The sequence below is a fragment of the Glycine soja genome, chromosome 14 (genome assembly GCF_004193775.1).
Source record: "Glycine soja cultivar W05 chromosome 14, ASM419377v2, whole genome shotgun sequence".
NCBI lineage: Eukaryota > Viridiplantae > Streptophyta > Magnoliopsida > Fabales > Fabaceae > Glycine > Glycine soja.
The window spans coordinates 3377423-3404904 of record NC_041015.1 but is presented as its reverse complement, the minus strand read 5'-3'; the positions used below and the strand labels follow the sequence as shown (position 1 = coordinate 3404904).

The 27482-nt window shown below is 31.4% G+C and overlaps 1 protein-coding gene, 1 long non-coding RNA gene and 1 pseudogene across 2 annotated transcripts; 1 reads left to right on the top strand and 2 right to left on the bottom strand.

Moving 5' to 3' along the window:
• Nucleotides 1–1863: 1863 nt before the first annotated feature.
• Nucleotides 1864–7906, bottom strand: LOC114384936 (T-complex protein 1 subunit eta). The gene is made up of 14 exons (XM_028344782.1): nucleotides 7749–7906; nucleotides 7402–7662; nucleotides 7133–7258; nucleotides 6537–6740; nucleotides 5688–5857; nucleotides 5459–5594; nucleotides 4979–5095; nucleotides 4765–4884; nucleotides 4560–4658; nucleotides 4385–4474; nucleotides 3533–3620; nucleotides 3335–3423; nucleotides 3176–3250; nucleotides 1864–2272 (listed from the first exon to the last, which is right to left on the bottom strand). Exons 1-14 carry the CDS (start codon nucleotides 7761–7763, stop codon nucleotides 2180–2182), a joined length of 1683 nt encoding a protein of 560 aa, XP_028200583.1. The 5' UTR covers nucleotides 7764–7906; the 3' UTR covers nucleotides 1864–2179.
• Nucleotides 7907–14469: 6563 nt separating this feature from the next.
• On the bottom strand, nucleotides 14470–16112 carry LOC114384828. The gene is made up of 5 exons (XR_003660781.1): nucleotides 16067–16112; nucleotides 15794–15852; nucleotides 15521–15579; nucleotides 15158–15322; nucleotides 14470–14762 (listed from the first exon to the last, which is right to left on the bottom strand). It is a non-coding gene; the product is annotated as an uncharacterized LOC114384828 (long non-coding RNA).
• Nucleotides 16113–19263: 3151 nt separating this feature from the next.
• LOC114384825 lies at nucleotides 19264–22230 on the top strand (annotated as a pseudogene).
• Nucleotides 22231–27482: the final 5252 nt, after the last annotated feature.

Sequence of the window (27482 nt, the reverse complement as noted above, 5' to 3'; positions counted from 1 at the left end):
ACCCAACAAAAACCTTTAGTTTTTCGACTGAATCTATGACCCAAGTTTATGTGCATTTATATCTTGTATCTGCTAATAGCTCCGTTGTTTGCAATTCATACTTGAAGATTGCTAACATTTTGGTTCTCGCATGTAGTGGGGCGATCATTCATTTTAATCATAAATATTTTTTCTTCTTTAATTTTTATTTGTTTATATATTTTGACAACATAATTAGGATAAGTAATAATTTAGTTCTTTCTTGTTTTCTTACAACATATAACTCAGAAGAAGAAAATCCGCGATGGCTAATTTCTTCACACCCAGGGTTAAATGATACAAATAGCAAAATCATAACAATTCTATCTAAGAATTGATTTATTACCAGTCTTCAGTGTGTAAAGCTGGAACTGCTCTCTAGAGTCCAGACCTTTTATCTCTATAGCTTAATCTATAACTAAATTGTGTACTCAACAATTTTCTTCTATTAAGTCTAATAGATCCTATGCAATGGCATTTTATTTTTTGCTGAATCATATACAATAGCATAAAATCAGTTTAAATAGATTTCTGAAAGATCCTAACAATTTTTTTTATTGTTTCGTATTCTTTAATTTTTAATTTTTTTTCATTCAACTATTTTTTTTAATCAAATTGAAACTGTCAAATAGCCAATGCTATTGCTCTAACTGTCTAAATTAAGAGTGTCAATTCTTTGTCTTTCACTTATAGAGAAGGCCTTCCCAGGTAAGCAACCGACCTTCATCTTTCACTTATGGGAAAAAAATAATTAGTCCTTGAAATTAGTAATTGTCAGTCATTTTAGTCTCTAAAAATAAAGATATGTCCATTTGATTTCTAAATTTCCCAATTACAGTCATTGTAATTCCTGATTTTTAGAGGCATTAGTCAATTCGGCTCCTAATACTAGAGATTAAATGAACTTATGAATTATGATTGTCAAATTCAACAACCAAATTGACAATCATTAAAAAATTAAAGGATTAAATCAATTGATGACTTATAAAAAAAAATCAATTGATTCTATAATGTCAGACCAAATTAATTGATAGCGTCAATTTTAAGAATTAAATTGATAGTTATAAAAGTCATTAACTAAAATTTCTTTTTTATAATATTAAGAATTAAATTAACTTAATTTCAAGGACTAATCTAAATCTAGTGCTTTACTCCAACGATTAATGAATTAGAACATGAATGGGATCTAGGAAGATATGGTGTCTAACTCGACGTTATGAAGCTACAATTGGCGTTGTTACAAACTACCAGGCTGAACTCCTTAGATTGTCCATACAGAAAGTATTAATCCTCACCCTCAATCTTTTATCTTACAAAACATAATAATTTTCCGGTGAAATAAAAGTTTTATTTATTAATTTATTGTTTCAAGCATGTTTATAATAAAATTTTAATGTCTGCATACTAACAATATAAAACTGATGTAAAACAATTTTATAATATTATTCAATCATAAGTCTTTATTTAAAATTATTGTAAAATAATTATTTTAGAAATCACAAATCATTATTTTAAATTATTTTAAAATAATTATTTTAAAAATTAACAAGTTTCCCATTAATAATAAAAATTGTCATTGAATGACAAAAACTTTTAACAATGTATAACCTTTTTCCCTGTAATATTATGTTATTACTAATTTTATCACGGCATGAACCATGAATCTATTTTTGTGCGCTCAATAACTGATTCAAATTTTTTTAACGTAGCTTGGTAAATACCATAATTTGCCCTTACTTTGAGTGATTGCAATTAGCCACTCCGGTAAACAACTACTCGAATATCAATTTTTTAGTAGCCCATATCCGTACACATCCCCCCTGATGACATGTAGACGGAAAAAAAAAACCTGAAATCACATGTTTATACTATACGCATACCAAGTAATAAATAAATAGTTGAAAATTGTAGAACAAGATTCAAAATTTCACACGAAGCTCAAGTCGAAACGATCGTCAGAAAGACAATGCTTGAAAATTGCTATCCTAGGTTGATCAGATGATGTTCCCAGAATCTCCATTACATTTTCATTTCATGATTTGTAGGTCCAAAAATCGGCATGCTTCCAGCAACACCAAGTAGAAGACACAAGCATGCATTGGCCTCACGAATTAGACAGACAATGAACAGACACTCAACCCGTAGAATACACTTCTCATCATCATCTTCGCATTCCTCGTCCACGACCACGGAATCCACCTCCACGACCTCTGCCCATGGCACTTGCAGCAGCATCTCCTTGTGCACTCTCAGACTACACATGTTAAATAGACAATCAAAATCAGCTGCATAACGGAAGTTAGCCAAAATAAAAGTATCTAGTTAGTAGACATAACATATTTCTGAAAATCAATGTAAAATTCAGATAATCACACTCTCTCTGTTTGTGTTCCTGAATAGGTTACAACTTCTAACCTAATCATTTATCTCAATTTCAAGTATAGGGAATTAGTTGCATTGAAACTCAATGGCACTCAATCCAAATAAGGTGGGTCAAACTTTAAAAATAGTAATTATTGACAGGAAGCAAGGCAAGGGCACAATTTTTGTAAAACTACTAAAAAATTTGGGTACCTTGTGTGAGAACTTTTTGTCATTTTGTAAAAGCAAAAGCATTTAAGTTAGGAAAAGAAACAAAAAATCTCTATCCCATAGATACCACCAATAATGGCATTCCCACATCTCCAATAAATATGTCTTTAAAGAATTCAGGTGAGGAATGAAGCCCTTACTGTCTCTTCCCTTAGCAAACCATGGAAACCCCATTCACATGCAGTACAAGGAGGATACCATTCCCACACAATATGCTAATAGACAGAAACCCAGATACCATTTTCAAAACAAGTACAACAAATTTGCATGAAAACTAGTACTCATTCCTCTACGCATAGTGATATATGTACAATGCTTAAAAGAGACAAGTGTAACACAATTGAGTTGTAAGAGGATTAGTGCAGAGAATTCTTCATGTGCTGCTGCTGCACATATCCAAAGGTAAATTTATAAAGCATTACCCTTTCAAAATACAAAATCCCTGACCAAAAGATGAAGACCAAACAGAGAAAATAACTGACGTGAAATTATAATATACATAATATAATATGATAATAAAAATCAATAATTCCTTCAAATTGTGCAATAACAGAACTAAACTTACCTTGGGATTTTTAATTGTTTCATCCACACTTAAGATAAGGCAGGCAGCCTCTGTTGCAGCATTTATAGCATTGATCTGCAAAAATGTTAACTAACTTAAAACACCATACAGATAAAACATCAGAATCAGGACATTATGCAAATAAATGCAGGCAGATACCTTCACAACTGCAGGCTCCCAGACAAAGTTAGCAAATGAGTCAGCAATTCCACCAGTTGCTATGTCCACCCCATATGGTGCCCCCTCACCTGTAACAAGCAGACAAATGAGTATATGTCAGCATGCATGCAAGTAATCATACAATAAATCTATGTAAACCAGCACACTGCATGCATACAAAAAAGATGGCCAACCAACCAGAAGGAAGCGCATGTTTCTGCCTTAGCTTATTCAGCACATCAGTTGCATCAAATCCGGCATTGTCACATAATTGTCTAGGTATAACCTGCAGTAATACCATAACTTAGCATAAAAAAACAATCAAGTATACTCGGAGTGGAAGAACATGGTTCCATACCCTTCATGCCTCATTTCTTACAGTACCCAAGTATTCATGCAAGACCAAATACTTAGGGATGCAATTTCAAAACATCTAGTGTGAAAAAGTTATAGCCTGCTAAAAGACATCATTTGATAATCCCATGCTCACAGACCTCCAACATCCAGTACAGCAATTAATGTCTCAAATAGTCAAATGCAATGAGCACTTCTACTTTTACAATGTTAAAATAAAGGAACATATCAATGTGGGAATTTCAGGTTGAATTGCACCATGTAAAACACATGCACAAAGGATTTTTCTCCCAACCCTTCCCCAATAGTAATACAGTAAGGAGGCATATGACTGAACAGTTCCTCACCATTGGATAAAATGTCTGAGAAGTGAGAGCCACCCTTAAGATATTCCAGAATTGCTATGCTTTGTTATATATGGATTGACTACCAGACACATTATTAATGGCATTAACGTTGGATTTAGAAGAAACAACATTAAAGAAACACATCGCTGATTGCTAGGTATCCTATTAGTTTAAACTTTAGACCATTAAGCTGAGAAATTCTTGATGGAGATCGTCATTAGTGCCAAAACAAAACCACTTGTGTCAAACAGGCATTGCCTCATGTTACTAACAAAGTTGAATGAATAAAATACTAGAATAACATAAAAAGACCACAACTATGGATTGTACCAAATTCCAAAAAAGTTACCTCAAGAGCTTTTGCATAGGAGTTAATGAAAAGCTGAGACTTTCCAGCTATTGTACGTGCATGCTGCCTCAGGTACCGGCTTATCTCCATCTACCAACAAGAACCACATGTTAACTTCCAACAAATTGACTGATATTAATTCAATGATAACTACCTACAAATTTTAGACACATACATCTATTGCACCTCCCCCAGCAACCACTGTTGAATTCTTCAAAGCCCTCCTAACAATCATGATTGCATCATGCAAACTTCGCTCTGCTTCCTCTATGAACTGTAAGAAAATAGTAAATATCAAATATAAGCCCAAGATTACCAGAGCTATTACATGAGTTCAACTACAAGTTTCATAAACAGTTATTGCACAGAACATAACAGACCTGATCAGCTCCACCACGAAGAACTATGGTGGCTGTTTGGCCAGATGGACATCCATTGAAAATATTGAACCTCTCATTTCCAACCTGCCTTTCCTCAAAAATTTCACAAGTTCCAAGGACCTTCAAGCAAATAAATCACAAGAAGTTCAGCTGTAATGCATAAAATTACAAAAAATGAGCAAATCACAACAGAATTACACAAGTAATGTGCAACCTCATCAATAATGTTATTCACAGATGTTTGTACGGTTCCACCAGTCGCAGCAGCAACCCTTTTCAGATCTTCTTCAGCTACACGACCAGCACAGAAAATATCTCGATCTGCAAAATACTGTTTCAAGGGAAAATTATTTTTTTAAAAAATTAATTATGGTTGATATCCCAAAAGTTTTTAACACAGTAAAAGGAGTAATTTTCAATCATTATCATTAACAATTAATAAGGGTGTCAATCTACACTTAAATGTGTAAAAAACAAACAAGTTGATGCAGAATAGAAAATGAAAAAAAGAATAAAAGCTCATTATTACACAAGAGGCAATGCATAAAATGTACCAGGAAAAAATCCAGGGAGGAGGTGGCACACAGCACACTTTGCATGTTACTCAATAGAAATGTTGGATATTTTATGTGTAGTTGAAAGAAATCCAAGAATATGAAAAAAATATATATTTAATTAAAAAAATGATTAAAACCTGTGTAGCTAGATCACCAATAGCCAGTCGTGAAAGAACAACTTTGGCACCACTGCTGACACATTTATCCAACTTGTCATAAATAATATTCCATTCTGCATCAACTATTGACTGATATTGCGCAGGATCTGATAACCTGTAGAGAACAAGAGAAAAAGAAGGAACTTCAATTTGGTAAGCAATCCTTCCCTAAGATCCCAGGTCAGCATCATCAAACAAAAAAAAAAACCTTATTTCAGCATTTTCTTTCTCAGATTTTAGCTCCAACTCAACATTTAGTAATAGTATTTTTGGATTGAGAAACTTCTTGGGTTGTTGCTCAAACCCAGCATATGAAAATGTCTTTTTGAAGGCAACACCATTTACTAGAAATGAGTCCCGCATGGTACCACCAGGAACCTGTAGAAGAAAACCTTAGTCTCCACGATTGATTTTCAAAAAATTTCTAAACACTAACACAAAATTGATTAACATGTAATTAAACATTAACCATAAAAACAAAATCCTGCATGACAGTAACACTCCTGGATCTTCATTCGTAACCATTTTGGTTAGTAGACTGTTTGTACTTTCTATCACATCATTTGGACTATCAGACACTAATGCACACATTTAAAATTCCAAAAAACATTATTATAGAACATGGAAAACAAATACAACACATCTACTTTACCATATCTGAAGAGAAGTGGAAGCCCAAAAAATCTAATTACAATACTATAAAAACTAGCCAGGCTTTATTAGGGGGGAGGGAGGCACTAAATATAAATGATGATGATGATGCTTTTTACTTGTTCTCAAATAATTGTCACTTTAGAGTATAGCACAAGAATTAAGGAAACTAATAATTATCCTAAAATCTAGAGAGAGAAAAATTGATTATTGAACTAAATTACCCTTTTCTCAGGACAATGTATTATTAATAATTCATCTATTAAAAAAAAACTTAATTTTACAATTATGAAGAAAATATTTAATGAGCACTATTGTTAAAGTGGAGGACAATCACACAATCACCAATGTAAAAGAGAGAATCCAGCACACAAATACAAGATTGCAAAAGAACCAACACATGTACCTTCTTTATTCCAATCATGTTCAACCTGTCTTCATTTCCAATTGAAATTACAGCATCCACAACCATGGGTGCAAAAAATTCTTTCTCTCCACCAATAAGCTTCGAAGAAAGAGTGGTAGAAGCACACTTTGCAAGCAAGCTTTTCTTTTCTTCCAGACTTTTCCCCTCTATGCTAACAGCTAGATCTTTAATCTTCTCAATAGCCTACACCAATGATAAAACAAGACAAACGTAATGTGACAAATCAGGAACATACTTCCACTTACAGTATTCAACAGTAATTTAAGACAAAAATAAACGAAAAATTAAGGCCAGGCCCTGCTTAGGTAAACTTTTCCATAAGCACTTATAAGAGAAAATTAAAAAAAGGTAAAATGAATTGAACTTCTCTCATAAGCTAAAAATAAACTTCTGCACATCAACATCTGGAGAAGTTAGATAAGAGAACTTTTACAAAAGTTAAGTGCATGAGTTAATTTTAACTTAAGAGAGAAACTCAATTCATTTCAGCTTGTTAACTTCTTCTCCTATAAATGGTTATATATAAGTTTATTCAAACAAGGCATAAATAAATAAAATTGGAGATAACTCTGTACCAAGGAGCAGGCCGTCCTATAGCTCCGTATCAAGTTTTGAGAGTGAACACCGTCTTCAATGAATGGCTTGGCCTCCCTTAAAAACTCAGCTGCAAGCAACACCACAGTGGTGGTTCCATCGCCAACCTTTTTCACATTCACAACAATACAAGAGTTCATTTACTAACAAAAAATTCCAATTCCACAGTGTAAAGCATCTGAATGAAGCGAAAATGAAAAGATCTTGAAAGCAGTGGCATTGCATGAGATCGAAGGGAAGTTAAAGTTACCTCGGAGTCCTGAGACTTGGCGATGTCGGCGAGGATTTTTGCAGCGGGGTGGACGATGTCGAGGAGCTTCATGATGGTGGCGCCGTCGTTGGAGATGGTGACGGTTCCCTTGTCGTCGTGGATGAGCTTGTCCATGCCGCGAGGGCCGAGGGTGGTGCGGACGACGTCGGCGACGGCGGTGCAGGCATTGATGTTGCTCACCAGCTGTGGCTTCCCTTGCGAAGTGTCCGTGCCTTCCTTGAGCAGAATGATCTGAGGTTGCTGTTTGATCCCACACCATTTCCAATAGCAACGAGTTAGGTTAGGTTATGGAACCACGTAACAGAGCAGAAAGAGAATGAACTTACCAGCATTGCTGACATGGTTGAAGATGCAGGAGAAAGAAAGAGAGAGAGAACTAGGGTTTAAGTTTTGAACTTCAAAAGTGGGTCGAGAAGCAGCAGTTTTCTGGCTCCCACACTCTCGCAGTGAACGTGAGATTTCTTTAGAGCTGCTATCTATTTCGAACCGATATTTCATTTTTATCTACATTTGGGCCTCCAGCCCATGCTCTATCCCACCAAAAATATTACAACCATCACCATTTGGTGTATAAAGGATTTTTACGTGTTAAATCAGAAAGTGTTATATATAATAACTTTAAGTTTATTAATTCTTTATAATAATTATATTAACTCTGATAATATGTTTAATTATAAGAATGATACTGTGTTGTGATAAAAATATATATATTTGGACCCATTTACGAAGAACTGAAATACATCAAGTATCTTCATTATCTTTAAATCTATCGTATATATATAAAATGATCAATAATTTTTTTTTATACATCACATATATTTTTTTTATTGAAAATAATTTTATCCGACTCAAATAAAATTATTATGTACAACAAAACTCTCTTCTTTCGCCTAAATATTTAACGTAATGGTGTACCTAATACTTAAACATAAGATAATTTTAATATTCAAAATTAGTTAATATAATAATTGACAAAATACTAGACAATATTAATTAAGGTGTCTTACTTACAAGTGTTTTTACCTTTAGGATACTAGTTAAGAAATAAAAATAAATAAATTTTTTTATTGGAAATAATATAAAAACGCATTTTAATTGTAGGAAAACATTTTACGTATTTCAATAAAATATTTTCCTGTTTTATATGTCTGACATGACACAAATTATAAGAAAAAATTTCTTGTAAATAAAAAAAATTGCAGATATACTTTGCACAAATAATATATTTTTTTCTGTTCAGTTATCATTAATTGAAAATGTCAAAAGACACTGCAAACTCAAGAAAAACAACAAAAAAAACAGGCACGCACGCTCGGCCATTAGCTACACGCATAAAAACCTTGCTAGAGTTTAGAATTTCTACATATTTTTCTTGGTAGCTCCTTCCGGATTGCCATCTGTCCAACAGTAATGAACTAAAGCAACACATGCACAACAAATCTAAGTAGAACAATGTTTTGTAAGGACCTCGTAGAAAAGCAACAAATGTGACTAATGTAGTGCTGCCTAAGTAATAAAAACCTTTGGTGGTTTGGCTTCAATTGCAAAAGAAGACTCACAAAGAAGAGAGAGGCATACGAAAAAATAAAAAAACTTCACATCAAAAGTGGACCGGATATATATCTTTCTGACGAAGGGTCTTCTACTGTGACAAAGAGTTGTCTGCTTGAATTTTTCTTATAAGGTCTTAAGTGCGTGAGTGTCCAACACAACGAAGTAGAGAATACCTTTAAAAGACACTATGATGCTCAAGTAAGGGTTTAATACAAAACTATTAAGGATATACAGTGAGTAGGTGAGAATGAAACAGTTTATCTAAGAATGTTCATCCATTTTTATACTAATCTTGTTGGGGTTAGATTTTTGGACATGTCACATCAAGATTATTAGTTAAGTAATACTCGTTCTGATCATACTTAGAAACTTTCAATCAAGTGATTACTCTTAAGTGTATTTAGTGGTAATAATCACGGTCCAGTGGTGCTAATTACTTGTAAATGTTAAAGTGGAGACGTACTGTTCGAAATATGTGAATACTGATTGATAGGTGTGCTTGGTTTGAGTGTGTGAGGTGTCCTCTTGGCTTGATCAGACACTTTATCTGGTATAAAAAAAATAGAAAAAAGGAATGAAGATGGTAGCTAAAATTGGAGGAAGGAAGGTGGGTGAAGGCAATGGTAAAAAAAAGTACGGTTGTGGTTGTGAGGTAGAAAAGGGAAGGTGGAAGAAGAAAATAAACTCTCACTATGGAGAGAAAAGAATCCATCTAAAATGGGAAGAAAATTCTCCAATCGAGGGAATAGCCTTCCAAGGGGGAGCACTCTGCCGGTCCCGTTTCTTCCATCGCCATGTTTATGAGGTTAACTTTATAGTTCACACAATACTTGACATGTTGGGCTTGAAGCAATGAGTCATCAATATGTTAAGTGTCACGTGAAGTCAATTTTATCATCATGTTATGTTTTCTCCTTAATTTATCAAAATAAAGATTACTATAGCATATTTTTATAACCGAGAGATCAAAATAAGTTAATTTAATTTTAGTGTCTATAAGTAAACAGTATCCTATTTACATGAATTGAAAACATATACAATCATTTAAAGTGTAAAAATCATTGAAATAAATTCTACACCTGGAACAAAACTCTTTTTCATATACAAAATTAAGGGTGTTTGGTTTGATTGTTTTTTGTTTTCACTTTAACTGGAAATAGAAAATGGTGATGAAAATGTATTTGGTTGGATTTCTGTTTTCATTTTCACTGAAAATATTTTTTCAAATGAATCAAAAACTAGAAATAATAAAATCTTGTTTTCAGTTGAAATTAGAAACTTCATTTTGGGTAAAATGAAAATGCAGTGACAAAGAATTTAATTTTAAGTAAATATAAAAATACATTTTCTTTTGAAAACGCATTTTTAGTATTTTTATTTCTTGAAAACAGAAAATAAAAAGTCAAACTAAATATGTTTTCAAGATTTTAATTTTTTGAAAATAAAAAGAGTTTTCAAAAAATGAAAAAAAAATAAAAATAGAAAATCAAACACATCCTTAGGAACGGAAAAACATGAAAAAAAATATAATTATCCACTAACTATTTTAAAACTATTAATTTAGAAGTTCGTCCTATAACATCGATAAGCGAACATCAAATGATTGAGTGATGATCCTTATGCTCGAATACTGAAGAAGCATTTCGCCAATGAAATACCTCAAAACACCAATGCCAAACATCTTAGTTTGAACAGAAAATAAAAATGGCAAAAATCTCTAGTCTCTATCGTGAAAATAAACTAAACACTACCTCTGGTGCTTTTTGCAAAAATCTCTTGTAAAATTATCTAAATCCTTTTTATAAGACCTTCCCCAATTTATCTATTGCGTTAATTAATATTATTGCAAAATTAGCCTTAAACAGAAATACATTCATTAATTAGATAAAGACTTAAAAGAATGGGATCTCAAGTTTAATTGACGGGCACTAGCGGACAAGAGAACATTCATCAAATCCATTCGGCTGCAATGATAGATATGCTAAGCATATTACATAGGGGAAAAGAATTAGAATATAACACGTCAAATGTCTTGGTTGAGGAGAAAAAAAGTGTTAACACCCACTGAATGGCTCGGCAGAAGAAGCAATGAAAAGAAGAAATGATCCAGAAGGGGACAGGGAAGATCTAGAGTATAACTCTACTTTCCCCTCTCCAAATAATAAAAGATCTAAACAGACAGCAATGCAGAGTCAAACATGGATGCCAACAATCTAATCTAATGTTTCTCCATTTTCCTTCCCTAATGACTGCAACCACGTCCCTGACCTCAAGATGATGATATTTTGGTTAGATCTTTGCTTGATCTGTTGTATTTCATGTGGCTGTTCACTAGCTGCCCTGCTGCAATGGCAGACATCAGAGACATCCAGCAACAATGGTGCCCAAGAGTCTTGAGTTTGATCCTGCTGACTCCTTGCTTGCACCCTTCACACCAAGCAAATTCAAGCAAGCAGATTGGGATGCAAGTTGAGTCCCACCCCCAACAGAGTATTCAAAAATTATGATAGATGGCATAATATAATAGGAAGAAAAATAAAGTGAAATAATGAGTATTAATTTTATGTTTAGTAAAATAAAATATTCAAATATGATTATTCTTTCTTTTTTGGTGTCCGTTCAATATAATTGTGTTCTAAAAAGCACTAAGCAAAACACAATAAAATAAAATGACTCAAGAAATGGGAATAAGAAAGCGATCCAGCAACGCTCATTAAGTACGTAAGTACTTGAGTCCGGAAATGAAATCCTTTCTAGCGGGTATTTGTCTAAACTTTTTAATTTTGACGAGAAATATTTGAGTTTATCGGATATGGATTTAAGAATTGTTCAACTTTTTTAATATTGAAGTAAGAGGTAAATCTCATACTTGTTTCTGCAACGTCCCGATGATAAAATAATTAAAATTTTATTAATTAGTTATTAATTTTTTATAATTTTTACATAGTTTAAGATTTTTTACTTAGATGATTTTTACATACAAACTAGCTTTTGCCCGTGCTAACGGCCTGGGCTCATACTCCTATTTGAGTATTGAAAAGTTAGAATAATTGATATTGAGTTACATATAGGTAATAAAGTATGATTTTAAGGTAATATGTTAATATTATATATTGTTTAATATTGTTTAGAATAAAAGAAAGGATACACAATAAAAAGATGTGAATCAAACGATTACATAATTGGATAATATGTATCTTACTAAGTCATGAAACATCAAGAGGCAGAAAAAAGATTTGAGAAAAAAATATAAGTCAACGAAATAAGTTTATAATTGATCAAAACAAATCATAAACTCTTTAGTCAAAAATAAAAAGAAATTGAAAATTTGTTTGATACCCAAAGATATTGAACTTACAACATTAACAAAAATATGAGAAGAAGGTACATGAAAGATCATCTAGGATGCACATGACTACAATCAGATATTAGTAATGTTGAACCGTGTCTTCAAATTGTTGACTGCATTTTTTTTTCTTTTTTTGATCGAATCTCCTCCATCATAAATTAAAGAAAGCAATACACACACAAAAATTACTAAGCATAAACCTTTCGTCCACGTTTAATCTACAATTAAAATTCATAGAACATTACAGATGGTAACCAAAATCTTACAACATTAATAAAAATGTGAGAAGAAGGCGCATGAAAGAACATGCACATGACTACAATCAGATATTAGTAGTGTTGGACCGTGGCTACAAAATTGAAGTTGTTTTAATAATATATTAAAATTGATACTGTAATATTTAAAATTAATTGTTAAGTACCTATTAATTTGAAATGAAAATTAACAAAAAATACGAATAAAATATGCTTATTAATTAAACGTCAATAAAATATGTAACGTTTAATATTTAAAAGGAAAGTTTTCTCTTCTATAAAAGATACATATAATTTAGAAAATAAAAAAATAGAATTTGTTAGATATATAATTACACTTCATCTTTACATGGAAATTTATTTATATTTTTATAATTATTAAAATTTTCTTACTGCAAATACTATAAACTTATTTAAATTAACTAACTCAAACAGATTTGTTCATAACCACTAAAATCTACTTACAACAAACACCACTGCAATGTATTTAAATTAACTTTATTTTAGTATAATTTTTCATTCAAATTAATTTAAACAAATCTAAAAACATATCAAGTCTTCATAAGTGAGATGATATAACCATATTATTATCAAATGATTATAAAATAATATAACCCATTTTTATTATTATAATAATAAATTATTATATATGATTGCTATTATAAATTATTATCATTAATTATAAATGTTGAACCACAGTCTAAAACGCTTTGTTTTTGTCTCCAATCATGAATTGACACTATTAGTCTAATCATTTTTATTATAATAATAATATATTATTATAAATTATTATTATTAATTACTGTATCACAATGATAATTTTTTTCACTTTCCATGCTAGACTTTTATTATTTATTATGAATATAATGATAATCTTTTTCACCTCCCGTGCTAGACTTTTATTATGAAAATATTGTTGTATATTTATCAATAGTGTTAAAATTCATTATGGAATGACTGAAAATTTAGTTTATTTGGATAATAATAATGTTTAAGTATTGACAAAAAAAATACATTAAATAAAATATGAATTTGAAACATGTGTTCCAATTAGTTTGAATAGTCATGGAGAATCAGAATGAGACATACTCATTCTTAGTAATAAATGCTGATTGACATTGATGAATTTGATTTATTTTGATGATGATTGACATTAAATTAGATTTATTAATTATTTATTGATTTTTCGTTTGAAACATTAATCTGATGTTAACAATAATCTTATTTTTTAACTAACATAATTAAAATATCTAACTCTTCAATAAAAAGTTGAAATATCTACTCTTTGATTCAAGTATGAAACTTATTTTTGATAAAAAAAATTAACTACACTTAATGATTTTTTTTATTTTTTTAAAATATATAAATTATTTTACGCTATTAGTGTGAGTTATTATACACTTAAAGATTTTTAATATTATAACTTATAAAAGAAATTACATGTAATTTTTCTATTAAATATTTTGACGATGTCATATGCTATTGAAATGTTAATCATTTTTATAAATTAGTCTAATCATTTTTATTATTATAATAATATATTATTAATATTAATTAAAAAATAATATTTTTGTTTTTATTATTTTTATTTTATTATTGTTATTAGATGTAAGGCTTTCACTCTAACAATCACACATTTGAATTCAAAATGGGATTGGATTTTCAAACGTAACTGCAGCGGCACATTTATATTTTTTTTTGGAAATATTAATTCATTGGAAATAATAAATGCTGATTGACATTGACGGAAATAATAATTGCTGATTGACATTAAAGCAGCAAAAACGTAGAAGACATAAAATAGTGCAAAATTAAAGGAAACAAAATGCAGAAGCATTAAACATAAATTATTTTTATTTTCAAACTGCATAAGCACAAATGTCAAGAATAACTACAACAGAGATTTTGTACACGTTGATACGTTACCATGATAAGAACAGAATTGGAGAAGATTCAAGATAGCTCGTGAACCTCAAAGTTAATCATAGTAATAAACATTATTTTTTGCAAGTAATACATTAATGAACACGTAAAGAAAGAAACTCAAACATGAAACACAAAAAAGATAAAAATAGGTAGCGAATGTAACACAAAGATCCATATTTTTCCATTAAGGCAGAACAACAACAATCCAACTATGTTCATTTGATACTTATGAACGGGTCCGTTTCCGAGAAATTCAACTGCAATCCAACACAAAGAAAAATAAAATAGCAAAAGCAAAAGTACTGTCAGAATATAGAAAGTTAAAGATGATGAATAAATTAATAATAACAATTGAAGTATAATATAATAAATCTAGGCAAAAATTGAAGTTTTTTTAGATAAAAAATGAAAATGGCGGGGGAACCACGACAAAGAAAGCTCGGGAACACAAAAAAAATTAAGCTTTGATAGAGAAAGCAAGAAAACGAACCTCTGTACATGGAATTTGGAGATAAAAATCGAAGCTTTATGAGATAAAAATCGCAGCTTTAGAAGAAACAATGAACATGCAGTGAAAAAATAAAAAACGCATACAAATGCAAATAGAGGTAAAAAAAGAAAACATAGAAGAAGACGGGAAGGGAAAACGAACCTGTATTCATGGAGTTTGGAGATAAAAATTGAAAATGGCAGGGGAAGCACGTCGGAGAAGGCTCAAAACACAAATTTAAGCTTTGATAGACAAAGCAAGAAAACGAACATGTATTCATGGAGTTTGAGATAAAAATCGCAGCTTTAGTGTCTTCTTCCACCTTCTCTGCATTCATAAAAAAAATCAACATGCCAAAAAATATATTGAATCATTAGACCACCAAAAAAGGAGGAAAACACAAACAATGAGCACGTTGGAGAAGGCTCAGGAACACAAAAAGTTTAAACTTTTGTATTGCAAGAAGTCAAAAAACAAAATAAAGGCATAACATCCAAAAAAATTTAAGCTTTTGTGTTTACGAACCTGTACTCATGGAGTTTTTGAGATAAAAATCTCAACTTTAATGTGTTCTTTCACCTTCTCTGCATTCATAAAAAAACCAACATGCCAAAAAATATATTGAACCATTAGATCACCAAAAAAGGACGAAAACACAAAAATATGGGTATAGGAAATAATAAGCACATTGAAGAAGGCTCGGGAACACAAAAAAGTTTAAACTTTTGTATTGGGAGAAGTCAAAAAACAAAATAAAGGCAGAACACAAAAAAAATTTAAGTTTTTGTGTTTACGAACCTGTACTCATGGAGTTTTTGAGATAAAAATCTCAACTTTAGTGTGTTCTTCCACCTTCTCTGCATTCATAAACAAATCAACATGCCAAAAAATATATTGAACCATTAGACCACCAAAAAAGGACGAAAACACAAAAACATGGGTATAGGAAATAATAACCACGTTGGAGAAGGCTCAGCAACACAAAAAAATTTAAACTTTTGTATAGCGAGAAGTCAGAAAACAAAATAAGGCAGAACACCCAAAAAAAAATTAGCTTTTGTATTTACGAACCTGTACTCATGGAGTTTTTGAGATAAAAATTACAACTTTAGTGTGTTTTTCCACCTTCTCTGCATACAATAGCGATTAATAAAAAAACCAACATGCCAAAAAATATATTGAACCATTAGACAAAGACAAAACACCCAAAAAAAATTAAGCTTTTGTCCTGTGAAAAGTCATAACACAAAACAAAGGCAGAAGACGCAAAAAAATTGTGTTGCAAAGGAAAAACAATAATCAGCCAGTCAAATAAGCCCGAGGAACACAAAAAAATACAATTTTTTGGACCGTCAGAACCACAAACCAAAGGAGAAATCAAATACATCACGTAGAAGGATAAGATAGAAAAGAACCCAGAAATCATTTTTCGGCCAAACCAAACAAAGAACTATCAAACCAAGCAAAAAAGCTTCAGCCTTTGGGTTTTCCTCACGGGAGAGAAAACAACGGCTTTACCAAGCAACAATCTTTCGGTTTTTTGGCCAAACCAACCAAATGAAAAAAGAAAACGCAGCAGGATAGGAGAGAAAAGAACCCAGAAGAATGGAGAGGAATGGAGAGAAATGAAAATGGGAAACGGAGAGTTGAGAAGCAATGGGAAAGAGAGAGGGGTCAGAAGCAAGATTCAAAATGAAAATGTTGGAAAATACAAAAGCCTTGGGAACAAAATTAGTGCATCAATAATTGTGCGGCACGTTGGAAACTTAAAAATAGTAATTATTTATTTTATTTATTATTTATTATATATTAATTACTGAAAACGCATTGTAGCACGATTTGACATTTTTAGGCGGGAATTACATTGCATCACAGCTTGACACGTAGACATCCAAGACCTTGTTTGTATATAGATAGATGATACGCTGCACATATAAATAGTTAAAATTAAATGTGTAACAATTAATTTTTTTTTAAAATCAGATATTCAATATATTAAAAAGAAATACAAAACAGAACAGAAATAAGGACAAAATAGTCAGTATCAATCGAATATGAGAATGAGAATAAATTTTAAGTTATTAAACAATGAGAACGAATAAGAGTATATGTTGGAAAATAATCAAAGTCAAAGATGGGAGAAATAATACCGATTCCCATTCCGTCCATTGTCATGCCTACTTGAATCTCTCTCAGTGCTTTATGACGATACATCCCCCATTTCATAGGCCATTTGAAGTCTCTTAAAGAAACTACATCAGTCAACTTTCCTTTTTAGATTTATGATTTGATAAATTAAACCAAAATCAATAAACTTCCAAAATTGTGGGCGCTACTTTTGTCCGATAACATGTTACACGTTGGTGTTATTCTTTGCCTTCCTTGTCACGGCCGGGTCAATCATGAGTTTCTCATGATCTAATGAATGGGAATAAGAAAGCGAGCAACCCTTGCTCACGCTTATAATTATGCTCCGTACATACTACTACTACACACTATTTGACTATTTGTCGTTCGCTTTACAAGTTTCTATTAAACAATTATTAAACATGTTACTTGTCGTTAAAAAATACGAACTAGACAAATAAAAAAATAAATGAAAAAGGAGTTAAATAAAAAATTGAGGAATTAAGATAGTGACCAAAAATATTAATTTAATCATAAAATCATTGGAGAACTAAGATAGTGACCAAAAAATCTTAAGAGATAATTTATTAACTGATTTTTGGAAAAAGAAAAAGAAAATTAGAGTTATATCATACAATTTTGAAGAAATAAATTTAAATATTTCTCTTCGTAAAGTAAAAAAAAAAATAGAAGACAATTTTAGTAACCTTTAATTATTTGTTATAGTTATCTTTAATAATCAATTTACAACTCTTGGTGCAATTAATCTGTTTTTGTATTATAATTCGAGTTCTTCTATTAAATGACAGTATTTTTATGAATTATTCTCTTTAACATTAAGTTACGTAGCTTTTTTTGCATTTAGTATCTAACTTTTTTAAAAATCTTTTTATAATTTTATCTCTTTTCAATACAAATACTTAAATCAATTTCATTCAAATTAAAATTTGATTTAAATTTTAATTTTAAAGCATAAACTATATAAGATAAAAAAAATTATAAACTATATTTAAAAATTATTGTAATATTTTTTCATCTCAATTAAAATTTGAAATTTGACATGTTATATTAACTAAAATATCGTGTCTTTATTCAAGTAATTTATTTATCTATTTAATAAAATTAATGACGAGAATATTTATTATTTTTATTTATATATATTACCCCCGAGCATACGCGAAGCAAGAAACGTTTTAAGAAAAAACGGGACACGCTATACAGTGCGGACTTGGTCGTTTAAAGATTGTGGAAATGCTCCATTTCCATACAAACGGTGATCATCTCTCAAGTCTCAACCATAATTTTCATCTTGGCAATGAAAACATTTACGTGGTTAGACTTTCAATTGTTCTAATAATTCATGATTTAATGTTCTTGTAACTTTACAATGCAAGTTCTATGAATGTGAAAGAAAAATCACAAGTAACTAATAATGCATTTTGACGTCTCCTACATAAAACGCTGTTTACTTTATGATTATATATAGCGTCTTGGTCTTGGTAATTATGATAAGTAACATAACGTGATAGGAAGAAAAATAAAGACAAAAGTAATGAGTATTAATTTTGTGTTTAGCAAAAATAAAATATACAATGATGGTTATTTTTTGTGCTCCTTCAATATAATTGTGATCCAAAGTAAAAAAATTAAATTTAATCATTTTACAAAAGTAAAATTTGATAATTATTAAAGAATTATCAAGCATATTACTTGTCATTAAAAAATACAAACTACAGAAATAACAAAATAAATGAGAAAAGTAATTACATAAAATATTGAGAAATTAACTTGATACTAGGCTATACCTTTTGTTTTTACAGACGATAGATTAAACTTTCAAAATGTTAATATAGTCATAAAATCATTGGAGAACTAAGGCGGTGACAATAAGATCTTAAGAGATAATTTTTAACTGATTTTTTGAAAAAGAAAAGTAGTGTGATAACATATAAATATTTAGACTTTTTAATTGTTGGCAATATAAAAAATTATCCAAATAACAGAAAATTATTTTGATAATGATTTACAAATATATTATTATATTAATATCTAAAAGAGAAAAAATAAAGGAAGAAGAAGCTAGCAAATAGCAAACAGTTGAATCAAAATAAAAGCCCGAGAGGCAGCGTAGGCTATAAATAAAAGTTAGTGAATAGAATTGTTTGTATCCATATGCAATCCTCTCTAGTTTTGTTCTTCTGTTAAAGGATGAATATCAATAACATTCTTTTCTGGCTTCTACTCCCATACTTCATCTTAGCTTCTTCTTCCTCTTCCTCTTTCTGCAACCACCATGACACCTCTGCCTTACTACTTTTCAAAAACCCATTTACTCTCAACACTACTTCACTTTATTATGATTATCCTTGGTTTTATGATTTTGGCTCTTTTTCTTCAAAGACAGAATCATGGAAAAACGGAACAGATTGTTGTGAGTGGGATGGGGTCACGTGCGACACCATCTCAGGCCACGTGATTGGTCTTGACCTTAGCTACAGTAATCTTCAAGGTCAACTCCATCCCAACAGCACCATCTTCAGCCTAAGACACCTTCAACAACTCAACCTAGCCTTTAATGATTTTTCAGGCTCTTCATTATATTCTGCAATTGGTGATCTCGTCAATCTCATGCATCTAGATTTGTCACACTCTCGACTCACGACTCAGTGACATTCCCTCCACAATCTCTCACTTGTCCAAATTACTGTCACTTCATCTCAGTTTCAATTACGACTACAACTACATGAGAGTTGATCCATATACATGGAACAAACTCATTCAAAACGCAACTAATTTAAGAGAGCTTTCTTTAGATGATGTGGACATGTCTTTTATCGGAGACAGCTCTTTGTCATTGCTAACCAATCTGACTTCCTCTCTCATCTTTCTTAGTCTTGTATCCACCGAATTACAAGGGAATCTATCGAGTGACATCCTCTCTTTACCTAATCTTCAACAACTATATTTGTTTTATAATGAAGACCTGGGAGGTGAACTTCCAAAGTCCAACTGGAGTACTCCACTAAGGCTCTTGGATCTCTCTCTTTCACTGCTTTCTCGGGAAACATTCCCGATTCCATTGGCCATTTGAAATCTCTTAACAGACTATATCTAAGGAGTTGCAATTTTGATGGACTAATTCCCTCATCATTGTTTAATCTAACTCAACTCTCCCGTATAAATCTATCGTTTGATAAATTAGTTGGCCCCATTCCATATTGGTGTTATTCTTTGCCTTCCTTGTTTAAGTTGGATCTTAGAAACAACCAGCTCACGAGGTCAATTGGTGAATTCTCAGCTTATTCTTTGGAATACTTGGCCCTCTCTAATAACAAATTATAAGGTAATTTTCCAAATTCAATATTTGAACTCCAAAATCTTACTTCTTTGAGGTTGTCATCAACTGACTTGAGTGGTCATTTGGACTTTCATCAATTTTCAAAGTTCAAAAATCTATTTGACCTAGAACTTTCTCACAATAGTCTTCTATCTATTAACTTTGATAGTATCGCTGACTATTTCTTATCCCCCAACCTTAAATACTTAAATTTATCTTCCTGTAATATTAATAGTTTCCCTAAATTCATAGCACCACTTCAAAATCTTCTCCAACTAGATCTTTCTCATAACAGCATTCGTGGAAGCATTCCCCAGTGGTTTCATGAGAAGCTCTTGCACTCCTGGAATAACATTAGTTATATTGACCTCAGTTTCAACAAGTTGCAAGGAGATCTCCCAATTCCACCCAATGGAATTCAATACTTTTTAGTCTCAAATAATGAGCTGACCGGGAACATTCCTTCAGCAATATGCAATGCAAGCTCCCTCAATATACTCAACTTGGCTCATAACAACTTGACAGGCCAGATTCTGCAATGCCTGGCAACATTTCCTTCTCTTTTGGCATTGGATTTGCAAATGAACAACCTTTATGGAAACATACTTTGGAACTTTTCTAAGGGAAATGCATTGGAGACTATAAAGTTGAATAGCAACCAATTGGATGGACCATTACCACGGTCTTTGGCCCATTGCACAAATCTGGAAGTTTTGGACCTGGCAGACAATAACATAGAGGATACATTTCCCCATTGGCTAGAAAGCCTCCATGAGTTATAGGTACTCAGTTTGCGATCAAATAAGTTTCATGGTGTCATCCCTTGTTTCGGTGCCAAACATCCATTTCCCAGGCTGAGAATTTTTTATGTCTCAAATAACAATTTTAGTGGGCCCTTGCCAGCATCATACATCAAGAACTTCCAAGGAATGGTGAGTGTGAATGACAACCAAACTGGTTTGAAATATATGGGTAACCAAGATTTCTATAATGATTCAGTCGTGCTTGTAATGAAAGGTCGATACATGAAGTTCGAGAGGATATTAACTATTTTTACAACCATTGATTTATCAAATAATATGTTTGAAGGAGAACTTCCGAAAGTCATTGGACAATTGCATTCTCTTAAAGGGCTTAACCTTTCACACAATGCAATCACTGGTACCATTCCACGATCCTTTGGTAATTTAAGAAATTTGGAATGGTTGGACCTCTCGTGGAATCGGTTGAAAGGAGAGATTCCTGTGGCTTTGATCAATTTGAATTTTCTGGCTGTGTTGAACCTTTCACAAAACCAGTTCGAGGGTATCATACCTACAGGTGGACAGTTTAACACATTTGGAAATGATTCCTACGGTGGAAATCCAATGCTATGTGGATTCCCTTTGTCAAAATCCTGCAATAAGGATGAAGATTGGCCACCACATTTAACATTTCACCATGAAGAATCAGGATTTGACTGGAAAGCTGTAGCAGTGGGATATGCATGTGGGTTGATATTTGGAATGCTTTTGGGATATAATGTTTTCATGACTAGGAAACCACAATGGCTTGCGAGACTTGTTGAAGGTGTGCTTAATTAATGAAGAGTGAAAAGGACAAATTATAGGGAAAGGAAATAGTTTACTCTTAGTTTAATGTGGTACGTTCTTTTGTGAGTGTGGATGTTTTCTGTAACTTCTGTCCGTTGTGTAACAAATCTCATCTCTCTTGACTCAAGTGATGTATTTCAAGTTGTTTACAAATAAGAAAAAAATGTGATGATCGTAGATATCAAAATGAGTGGTCATCCCATGTGATGATATTGGCTCAAAGACTTTGATTCTAATCTCCAAAGACAAAAAACTTATTAGCCACCACTTGTATGTCAAGCATGCCATAGTACGAGCTAAGATTAAAACTGGACTTTTAGTTTAAAAATTGGTTTCCCCTACCCCTATTACGTACTTTCTCCAAACAACTATCCGTAACCAACTCAGTCCAATTATTGATTAATTTTTACTGCATGATAATCGTAGATGCGCCCAGGTCAATGTGTCCCTTTGGGAGGTTCCCTGAGTGAAAATAAATAAAACAAAGTCACCATAACTTTAGCCTTCTAATGCTTTAAAAGCTGGCACCTTTGGGAGGCTTTCATTAATTTGAAAGTTAAAACTGACTTGAGTGAACATCTGGACTTCATCAATTTTCAAAGTTCAAAAATCTAAATTACCTCGATCTTTCTCACAATAGTTTTCTCTCTATTAACTTCGATAGTACCGCTGACTACATCTTACCCAACCTTGAATTCTTATATTTATCTTCTGGTAATATTTTATATTTTTTTTGTTGCAATTTTTGCTTTAAGCAGTTTTTGATTTTTTGTGTTGGTTTAACTGTTTATAAACAGTTTAATTTGGATTTGAATACCCTTAAAAATGGCATGAATTAAAGGATAAATGTTTGGTTTTTCTAACACTTTTGAGAGTCGATCACAATGAAAATAAGAGCGAAAAAGAAAACAACTTTCCCCTCCCTCTTAGATGTCACTTAAGTTCATATCCAGTAGATAGATGATTACGGATAGAAATTTTAAGATGAGCATCTATTCTTTTAAGATTTAATTATTAGACATTTTCTCAAGATTTTCATGCCGAAGGAGGTATTACACGTTGCTGTTATTCTTTGCCTTCCTTGTTACGAGTTGATCTTAGTGACAGCCACCTTAAGGGGTCAATCAGTAAGTTTCTCGATCATGACCCAAGAAATGGAAATAAGAAAGCGAGCACCTTGGTCACGCTTATAATTATGGTCTATACATACTACACACTATTTGACTATTTGTCATTCGCTTTATAAGTTTCTATTAAACAATTATTGAACATGTTGCTCTTCATTAAAAAAATACGAACTGGAGAAATAAACAATTTACAACTCTTGGTGTAACTAATCTGTGTATGTATTAGAATTCGAGTTCTTCTATTAAATGATAGTATTTTTATGAATTATTCTCTTTAATTTTACATTAAGTTACGTAGCTTTTTTTGCATTTAGTATCTAACTTTTTTTAAAAATATTTTTATAATTTTATCCCCTTTCAATACAAAATACTTAAATCTAATTAATTCTAATTAAAATTTTATTTAACTTTTAATTTTAAATCATAAACTATATAAGAGAAAAATGTTTTTATAAACTATATTTAAAAATTATTGTAATCTTTTTTCGTCTCAATTAAGTTTTGAAGTTTGACATGCTATATTAATAAAAATATATTTTCTTTATTAAAGTAATTTGTTTATCTATTTAATTTATTATTTAATAAAATTAATGATGATAATATTTATTATATATATATATATATATATATTACAATTATGTATTTTTTGCAACCATTTTTTCTTCTTAGTACCATACATGAGTACACAAAAAATTAATGATAAAAATGAAATAAGTAGGTTAGATTGGCCAACTCATTCCCCAAAGTTAAACAAATTGTTTATCCTCAAACATTTAAAAGCCGGCACCTTTAGGAGGCTTTCATTAATTTAAAAGTTAAAACGATATTGGTAAATATTTGAACCAATAAAATGAAACAATATTGATCATACTAGTATTTACACACAGCAAATATGTGGCAATTGTTCTTGCAAACAACTTTATAACCTGACACAATATTGGGATCCATGTATTTCTGGGATTGGTCTGTGTAGGGAGGTTTTTTTTTTTTTTTAGAAATATTAGATGTTAGTGTTATTAATTTTTGTGTATTATAGCTTGTTCACCGTGTTGGGTGGGTTTATATATATATTGTATTTGTTGGCTTATCCCATGTATTGATATCTTCTTTCTTTAATGAATATTCTCATAGTTATTGGATTTTATTATTAAGTTTTGCATTTAAAATTTTTATAAGATCCAAAAATGAAAGCAAAAAAAAGGTGAAGTTAAAATAGTAATCCAATCAAATTTACACTTACATTTTAGTAATGTTTTCCTATTGGCTTCTGCGAAGCTCATATTTACCTCTGGGTATGACTCTGTTGTGAGAATGTGGGACATCAATTATCAATCCTTATTTTTTTTTTTTTTACAAAATTGATGTATAGAATATTTTAGTTTCAAGCAGGTAAACTGACCTGACCAATTTTAAGTTCTCTTTACGTATTATGATATGATTAGTTTCTGTAGGTAATGATCAGATCAGACTACACCACTCTACATTTCTATTTGTACGATTCTGAAAATGATAGTGTTTCTTTCCAAGAATTGTTTTTACAATTTTACACAAGCTGATTCTCCTAGAATTCTATATGATGTGCATTTGATAACTCAGTATTGACATTCGACCATTGATTTAAACAGATTCAGGATGTGCTTTTGTCTTGATAGAATGAATGCATGAGTGGGCTCAATGATTCTTGCTTCTGAGTTCTATGAAACTAATAGACGCACGGGAAGCTATGGTAGTAATACGAGAAGCTGGGGTAGTGATAGATAGTCGTTTATGTTTGATGATCTTATTCTTAGATATGCTCGTTACTCTCCGAATCAATTTGTTCAGTCTAATATTTTCGAAGTTAAACTATTTATTTGGTCAATATAGTTGTCTATCATTTTAAGTTTAGTCCATACACTAGAAGACTATAAATTTTATATATGTTAAGTCTTGGTTCCTATTGCCATCACAAGAGAACGTTTTTTGACTAAAATTTCTACAAAACTTACAACTTTTTTGTATATGGATTAAAATTTAAAATAAACCACTATAAGTATCAAGTGAATAGTATAACATGTTTTTAATCTCGTGGATGTGTGTAGCAAACCACCAATCATTAGAAGGAAGAAAGAAGCAATTGGCTTCAGTTTTTTGTTTTGCAGAGAGTAGTGTCTATATGATAGGCGTATCATATTTACCAAAATATCACCAGGTTACACGTACTAGTTTTGAGAGTGCTTAAGTACTCTTCACGAAAGAAATGCTCTGACCCCAGTTCTACAAACTATAAGCTGGTGTTTATCAATAACAGAAATCATTAAAGTTTATTACCCTAAGTCAGATTAGATTCGAATTATTTGTGTTTCAAAATATTATAGAAGATGTTTTGTAAAGAAAATTAATAAATACGGAATTTTCTTTGCCTTCCTTGTTAGAGTTGGAGCATAGCAACAACCTTGGTGAATTCCCATCTTATTCTTTTGAATACTTGTTACTTCCTAATATCAAACTGGAAGGTAATTTTTCAAATTTAATATTTGAATTCCAAAATCTTAACTATTTGAGTTTGTACCAAACTGACTTGAGTGGTCATCTGGAATTCCATCAATTTTCAAAGTTCAAAAATCTAAATTTTCTCGATCTTTCTCATAATAGGTTTCTCTCTCTCTGTTAACTTTCACAGTACCAATGACTATACATCTTATCCAACCTTCAATACTTATAATTATTAAAATAGTAAATAATTAATAATATATTAAATCTAGGAGGTAATGGTCAAGCAGCATCTTACGTTTCTACTCCCCAACACACACAAAGGAACAAACGTTTGAAGGAAAAACGGGACACACTGCAGACTTGTCCTTTAAAGACCGTGGAAATGCTCCATTTCCATACAAACGGTCATCCCTCAAGTCTCAACCATAATTCTCATTTTGACAATGACAACATGGTTAGACTTTCGATTGTTCTAATAATTCATGACTTAATGTTCCTGTAACTTTACAATGCAAGTTGTATGAAGCATCTTGTATCTGTCAAAGAAAAATTACAAGTAACTAATAATGCATTGTGACGTCTCCTACGTACATAAAACGCTGTTTACTTTATGACTATAGCGTCTTGGTCTTGGACGTGATATTGAGTGCTCATTGCTTTTTAACTTTCTTTTGAGCTAGTTCCGTTTCAAACTTGAACCTACAATGACATGGGTAGATAGAAGAATAATAAAATATTAGTTTAATTATCCAGTTTTCCTTATAATTTCCAAACTTATCCTATTTACTTACTATAATCAATAAGTGGTTTTTTTAGTCCCTATAGTTTACCTTTTAATTACCGTTAAAATTGTTTAACACCATTGAAAGATTATTGTCAAAGTCAACTCAGAACTCTCACTTGCACGTAGAACGCTTAGGTGTGTTTTCGCACGGCACGACACCTAGCACCGCACCTCGCACGACACCTAGCCCCGCACGACACCTCGCATGGCACCTAGCACCGAACCTCGCACAGCACCTCGCATAGCATCTCGCACGACACCTTGCACGGCACCTCGCACCGCACATGTGCAGAATCTATCCCAAATTCCTTACAGTTCATGACATAAACAACCTTAACCTCCTTTCACACTCGTAATAAATCAACCTTGATGAGTTCTGAGTTTTACAATAAATCAACCTTAACCTTAACCTGCTTTCATCCTCTGTTAAAGAAAAACACGTCTGATTTTCAGTTGGTTGCAACAATGGACGACATGAGCCAACCCTTGGTTGAAGCAAATCACAATCAGTTTTGAGTGGTCGAGAGTGAGATGAATTGAAAATGCCGAGGGAGTTTTACGGTGCTGTGCGAGAAGAACAACGAATCTTCTAACGGTGTTAAAAAAAGTCACGACTAAATTGGACAAGTTTGAAAACTATAGGAACCAAATGAGTAATTAAACCTAAAATATTAGTTAAGCTAATAATAAAATTCTTCTTTATTAGTTTTGGTTAAGCTAATATATATATATATATATATATATATATATATATATATATATATATATATATATATATATTAAAAAATGGTTGCTCTTTGTTTTTTACTTATGATGCCGGCTCAATATAATTGTGATCCAAAGTATAAAAATAAAATATAATCATTTTACCAGTTTCTATTAAAGAATTATAAAAATGTTACTTGTCATTAAAAAAATACGAACTAGATAAATAACAAAATATTGAGGAATTAACTTGATTGATACTAGACTAACCTTTTTATTTTTTTTATTTTTTACGGATGATAGATTAAACTTTTAAAATATTAATATAGTCATAAAATTA

Excerpts from the sequence above, each read along its gene's own strand:
- LOC114384936 (XM_028344782.1), bottom strand. Across the intron at positions 4,885-4,978 it reads TGAATAACATTATTGATGAG|GTCCTTGGAACTTGTGAAAT; the intron begins GTTGCACATTAC and ends ATTTGCTTGAAG. Across the intron at positions 3,251-3,334 it reads GGGAGCCTGCAGTTGTGAAG|ATCAATGCTATAAATGCTGC; the intron begins GTATCTGCCTGC and ends ACATTTTTGCAG.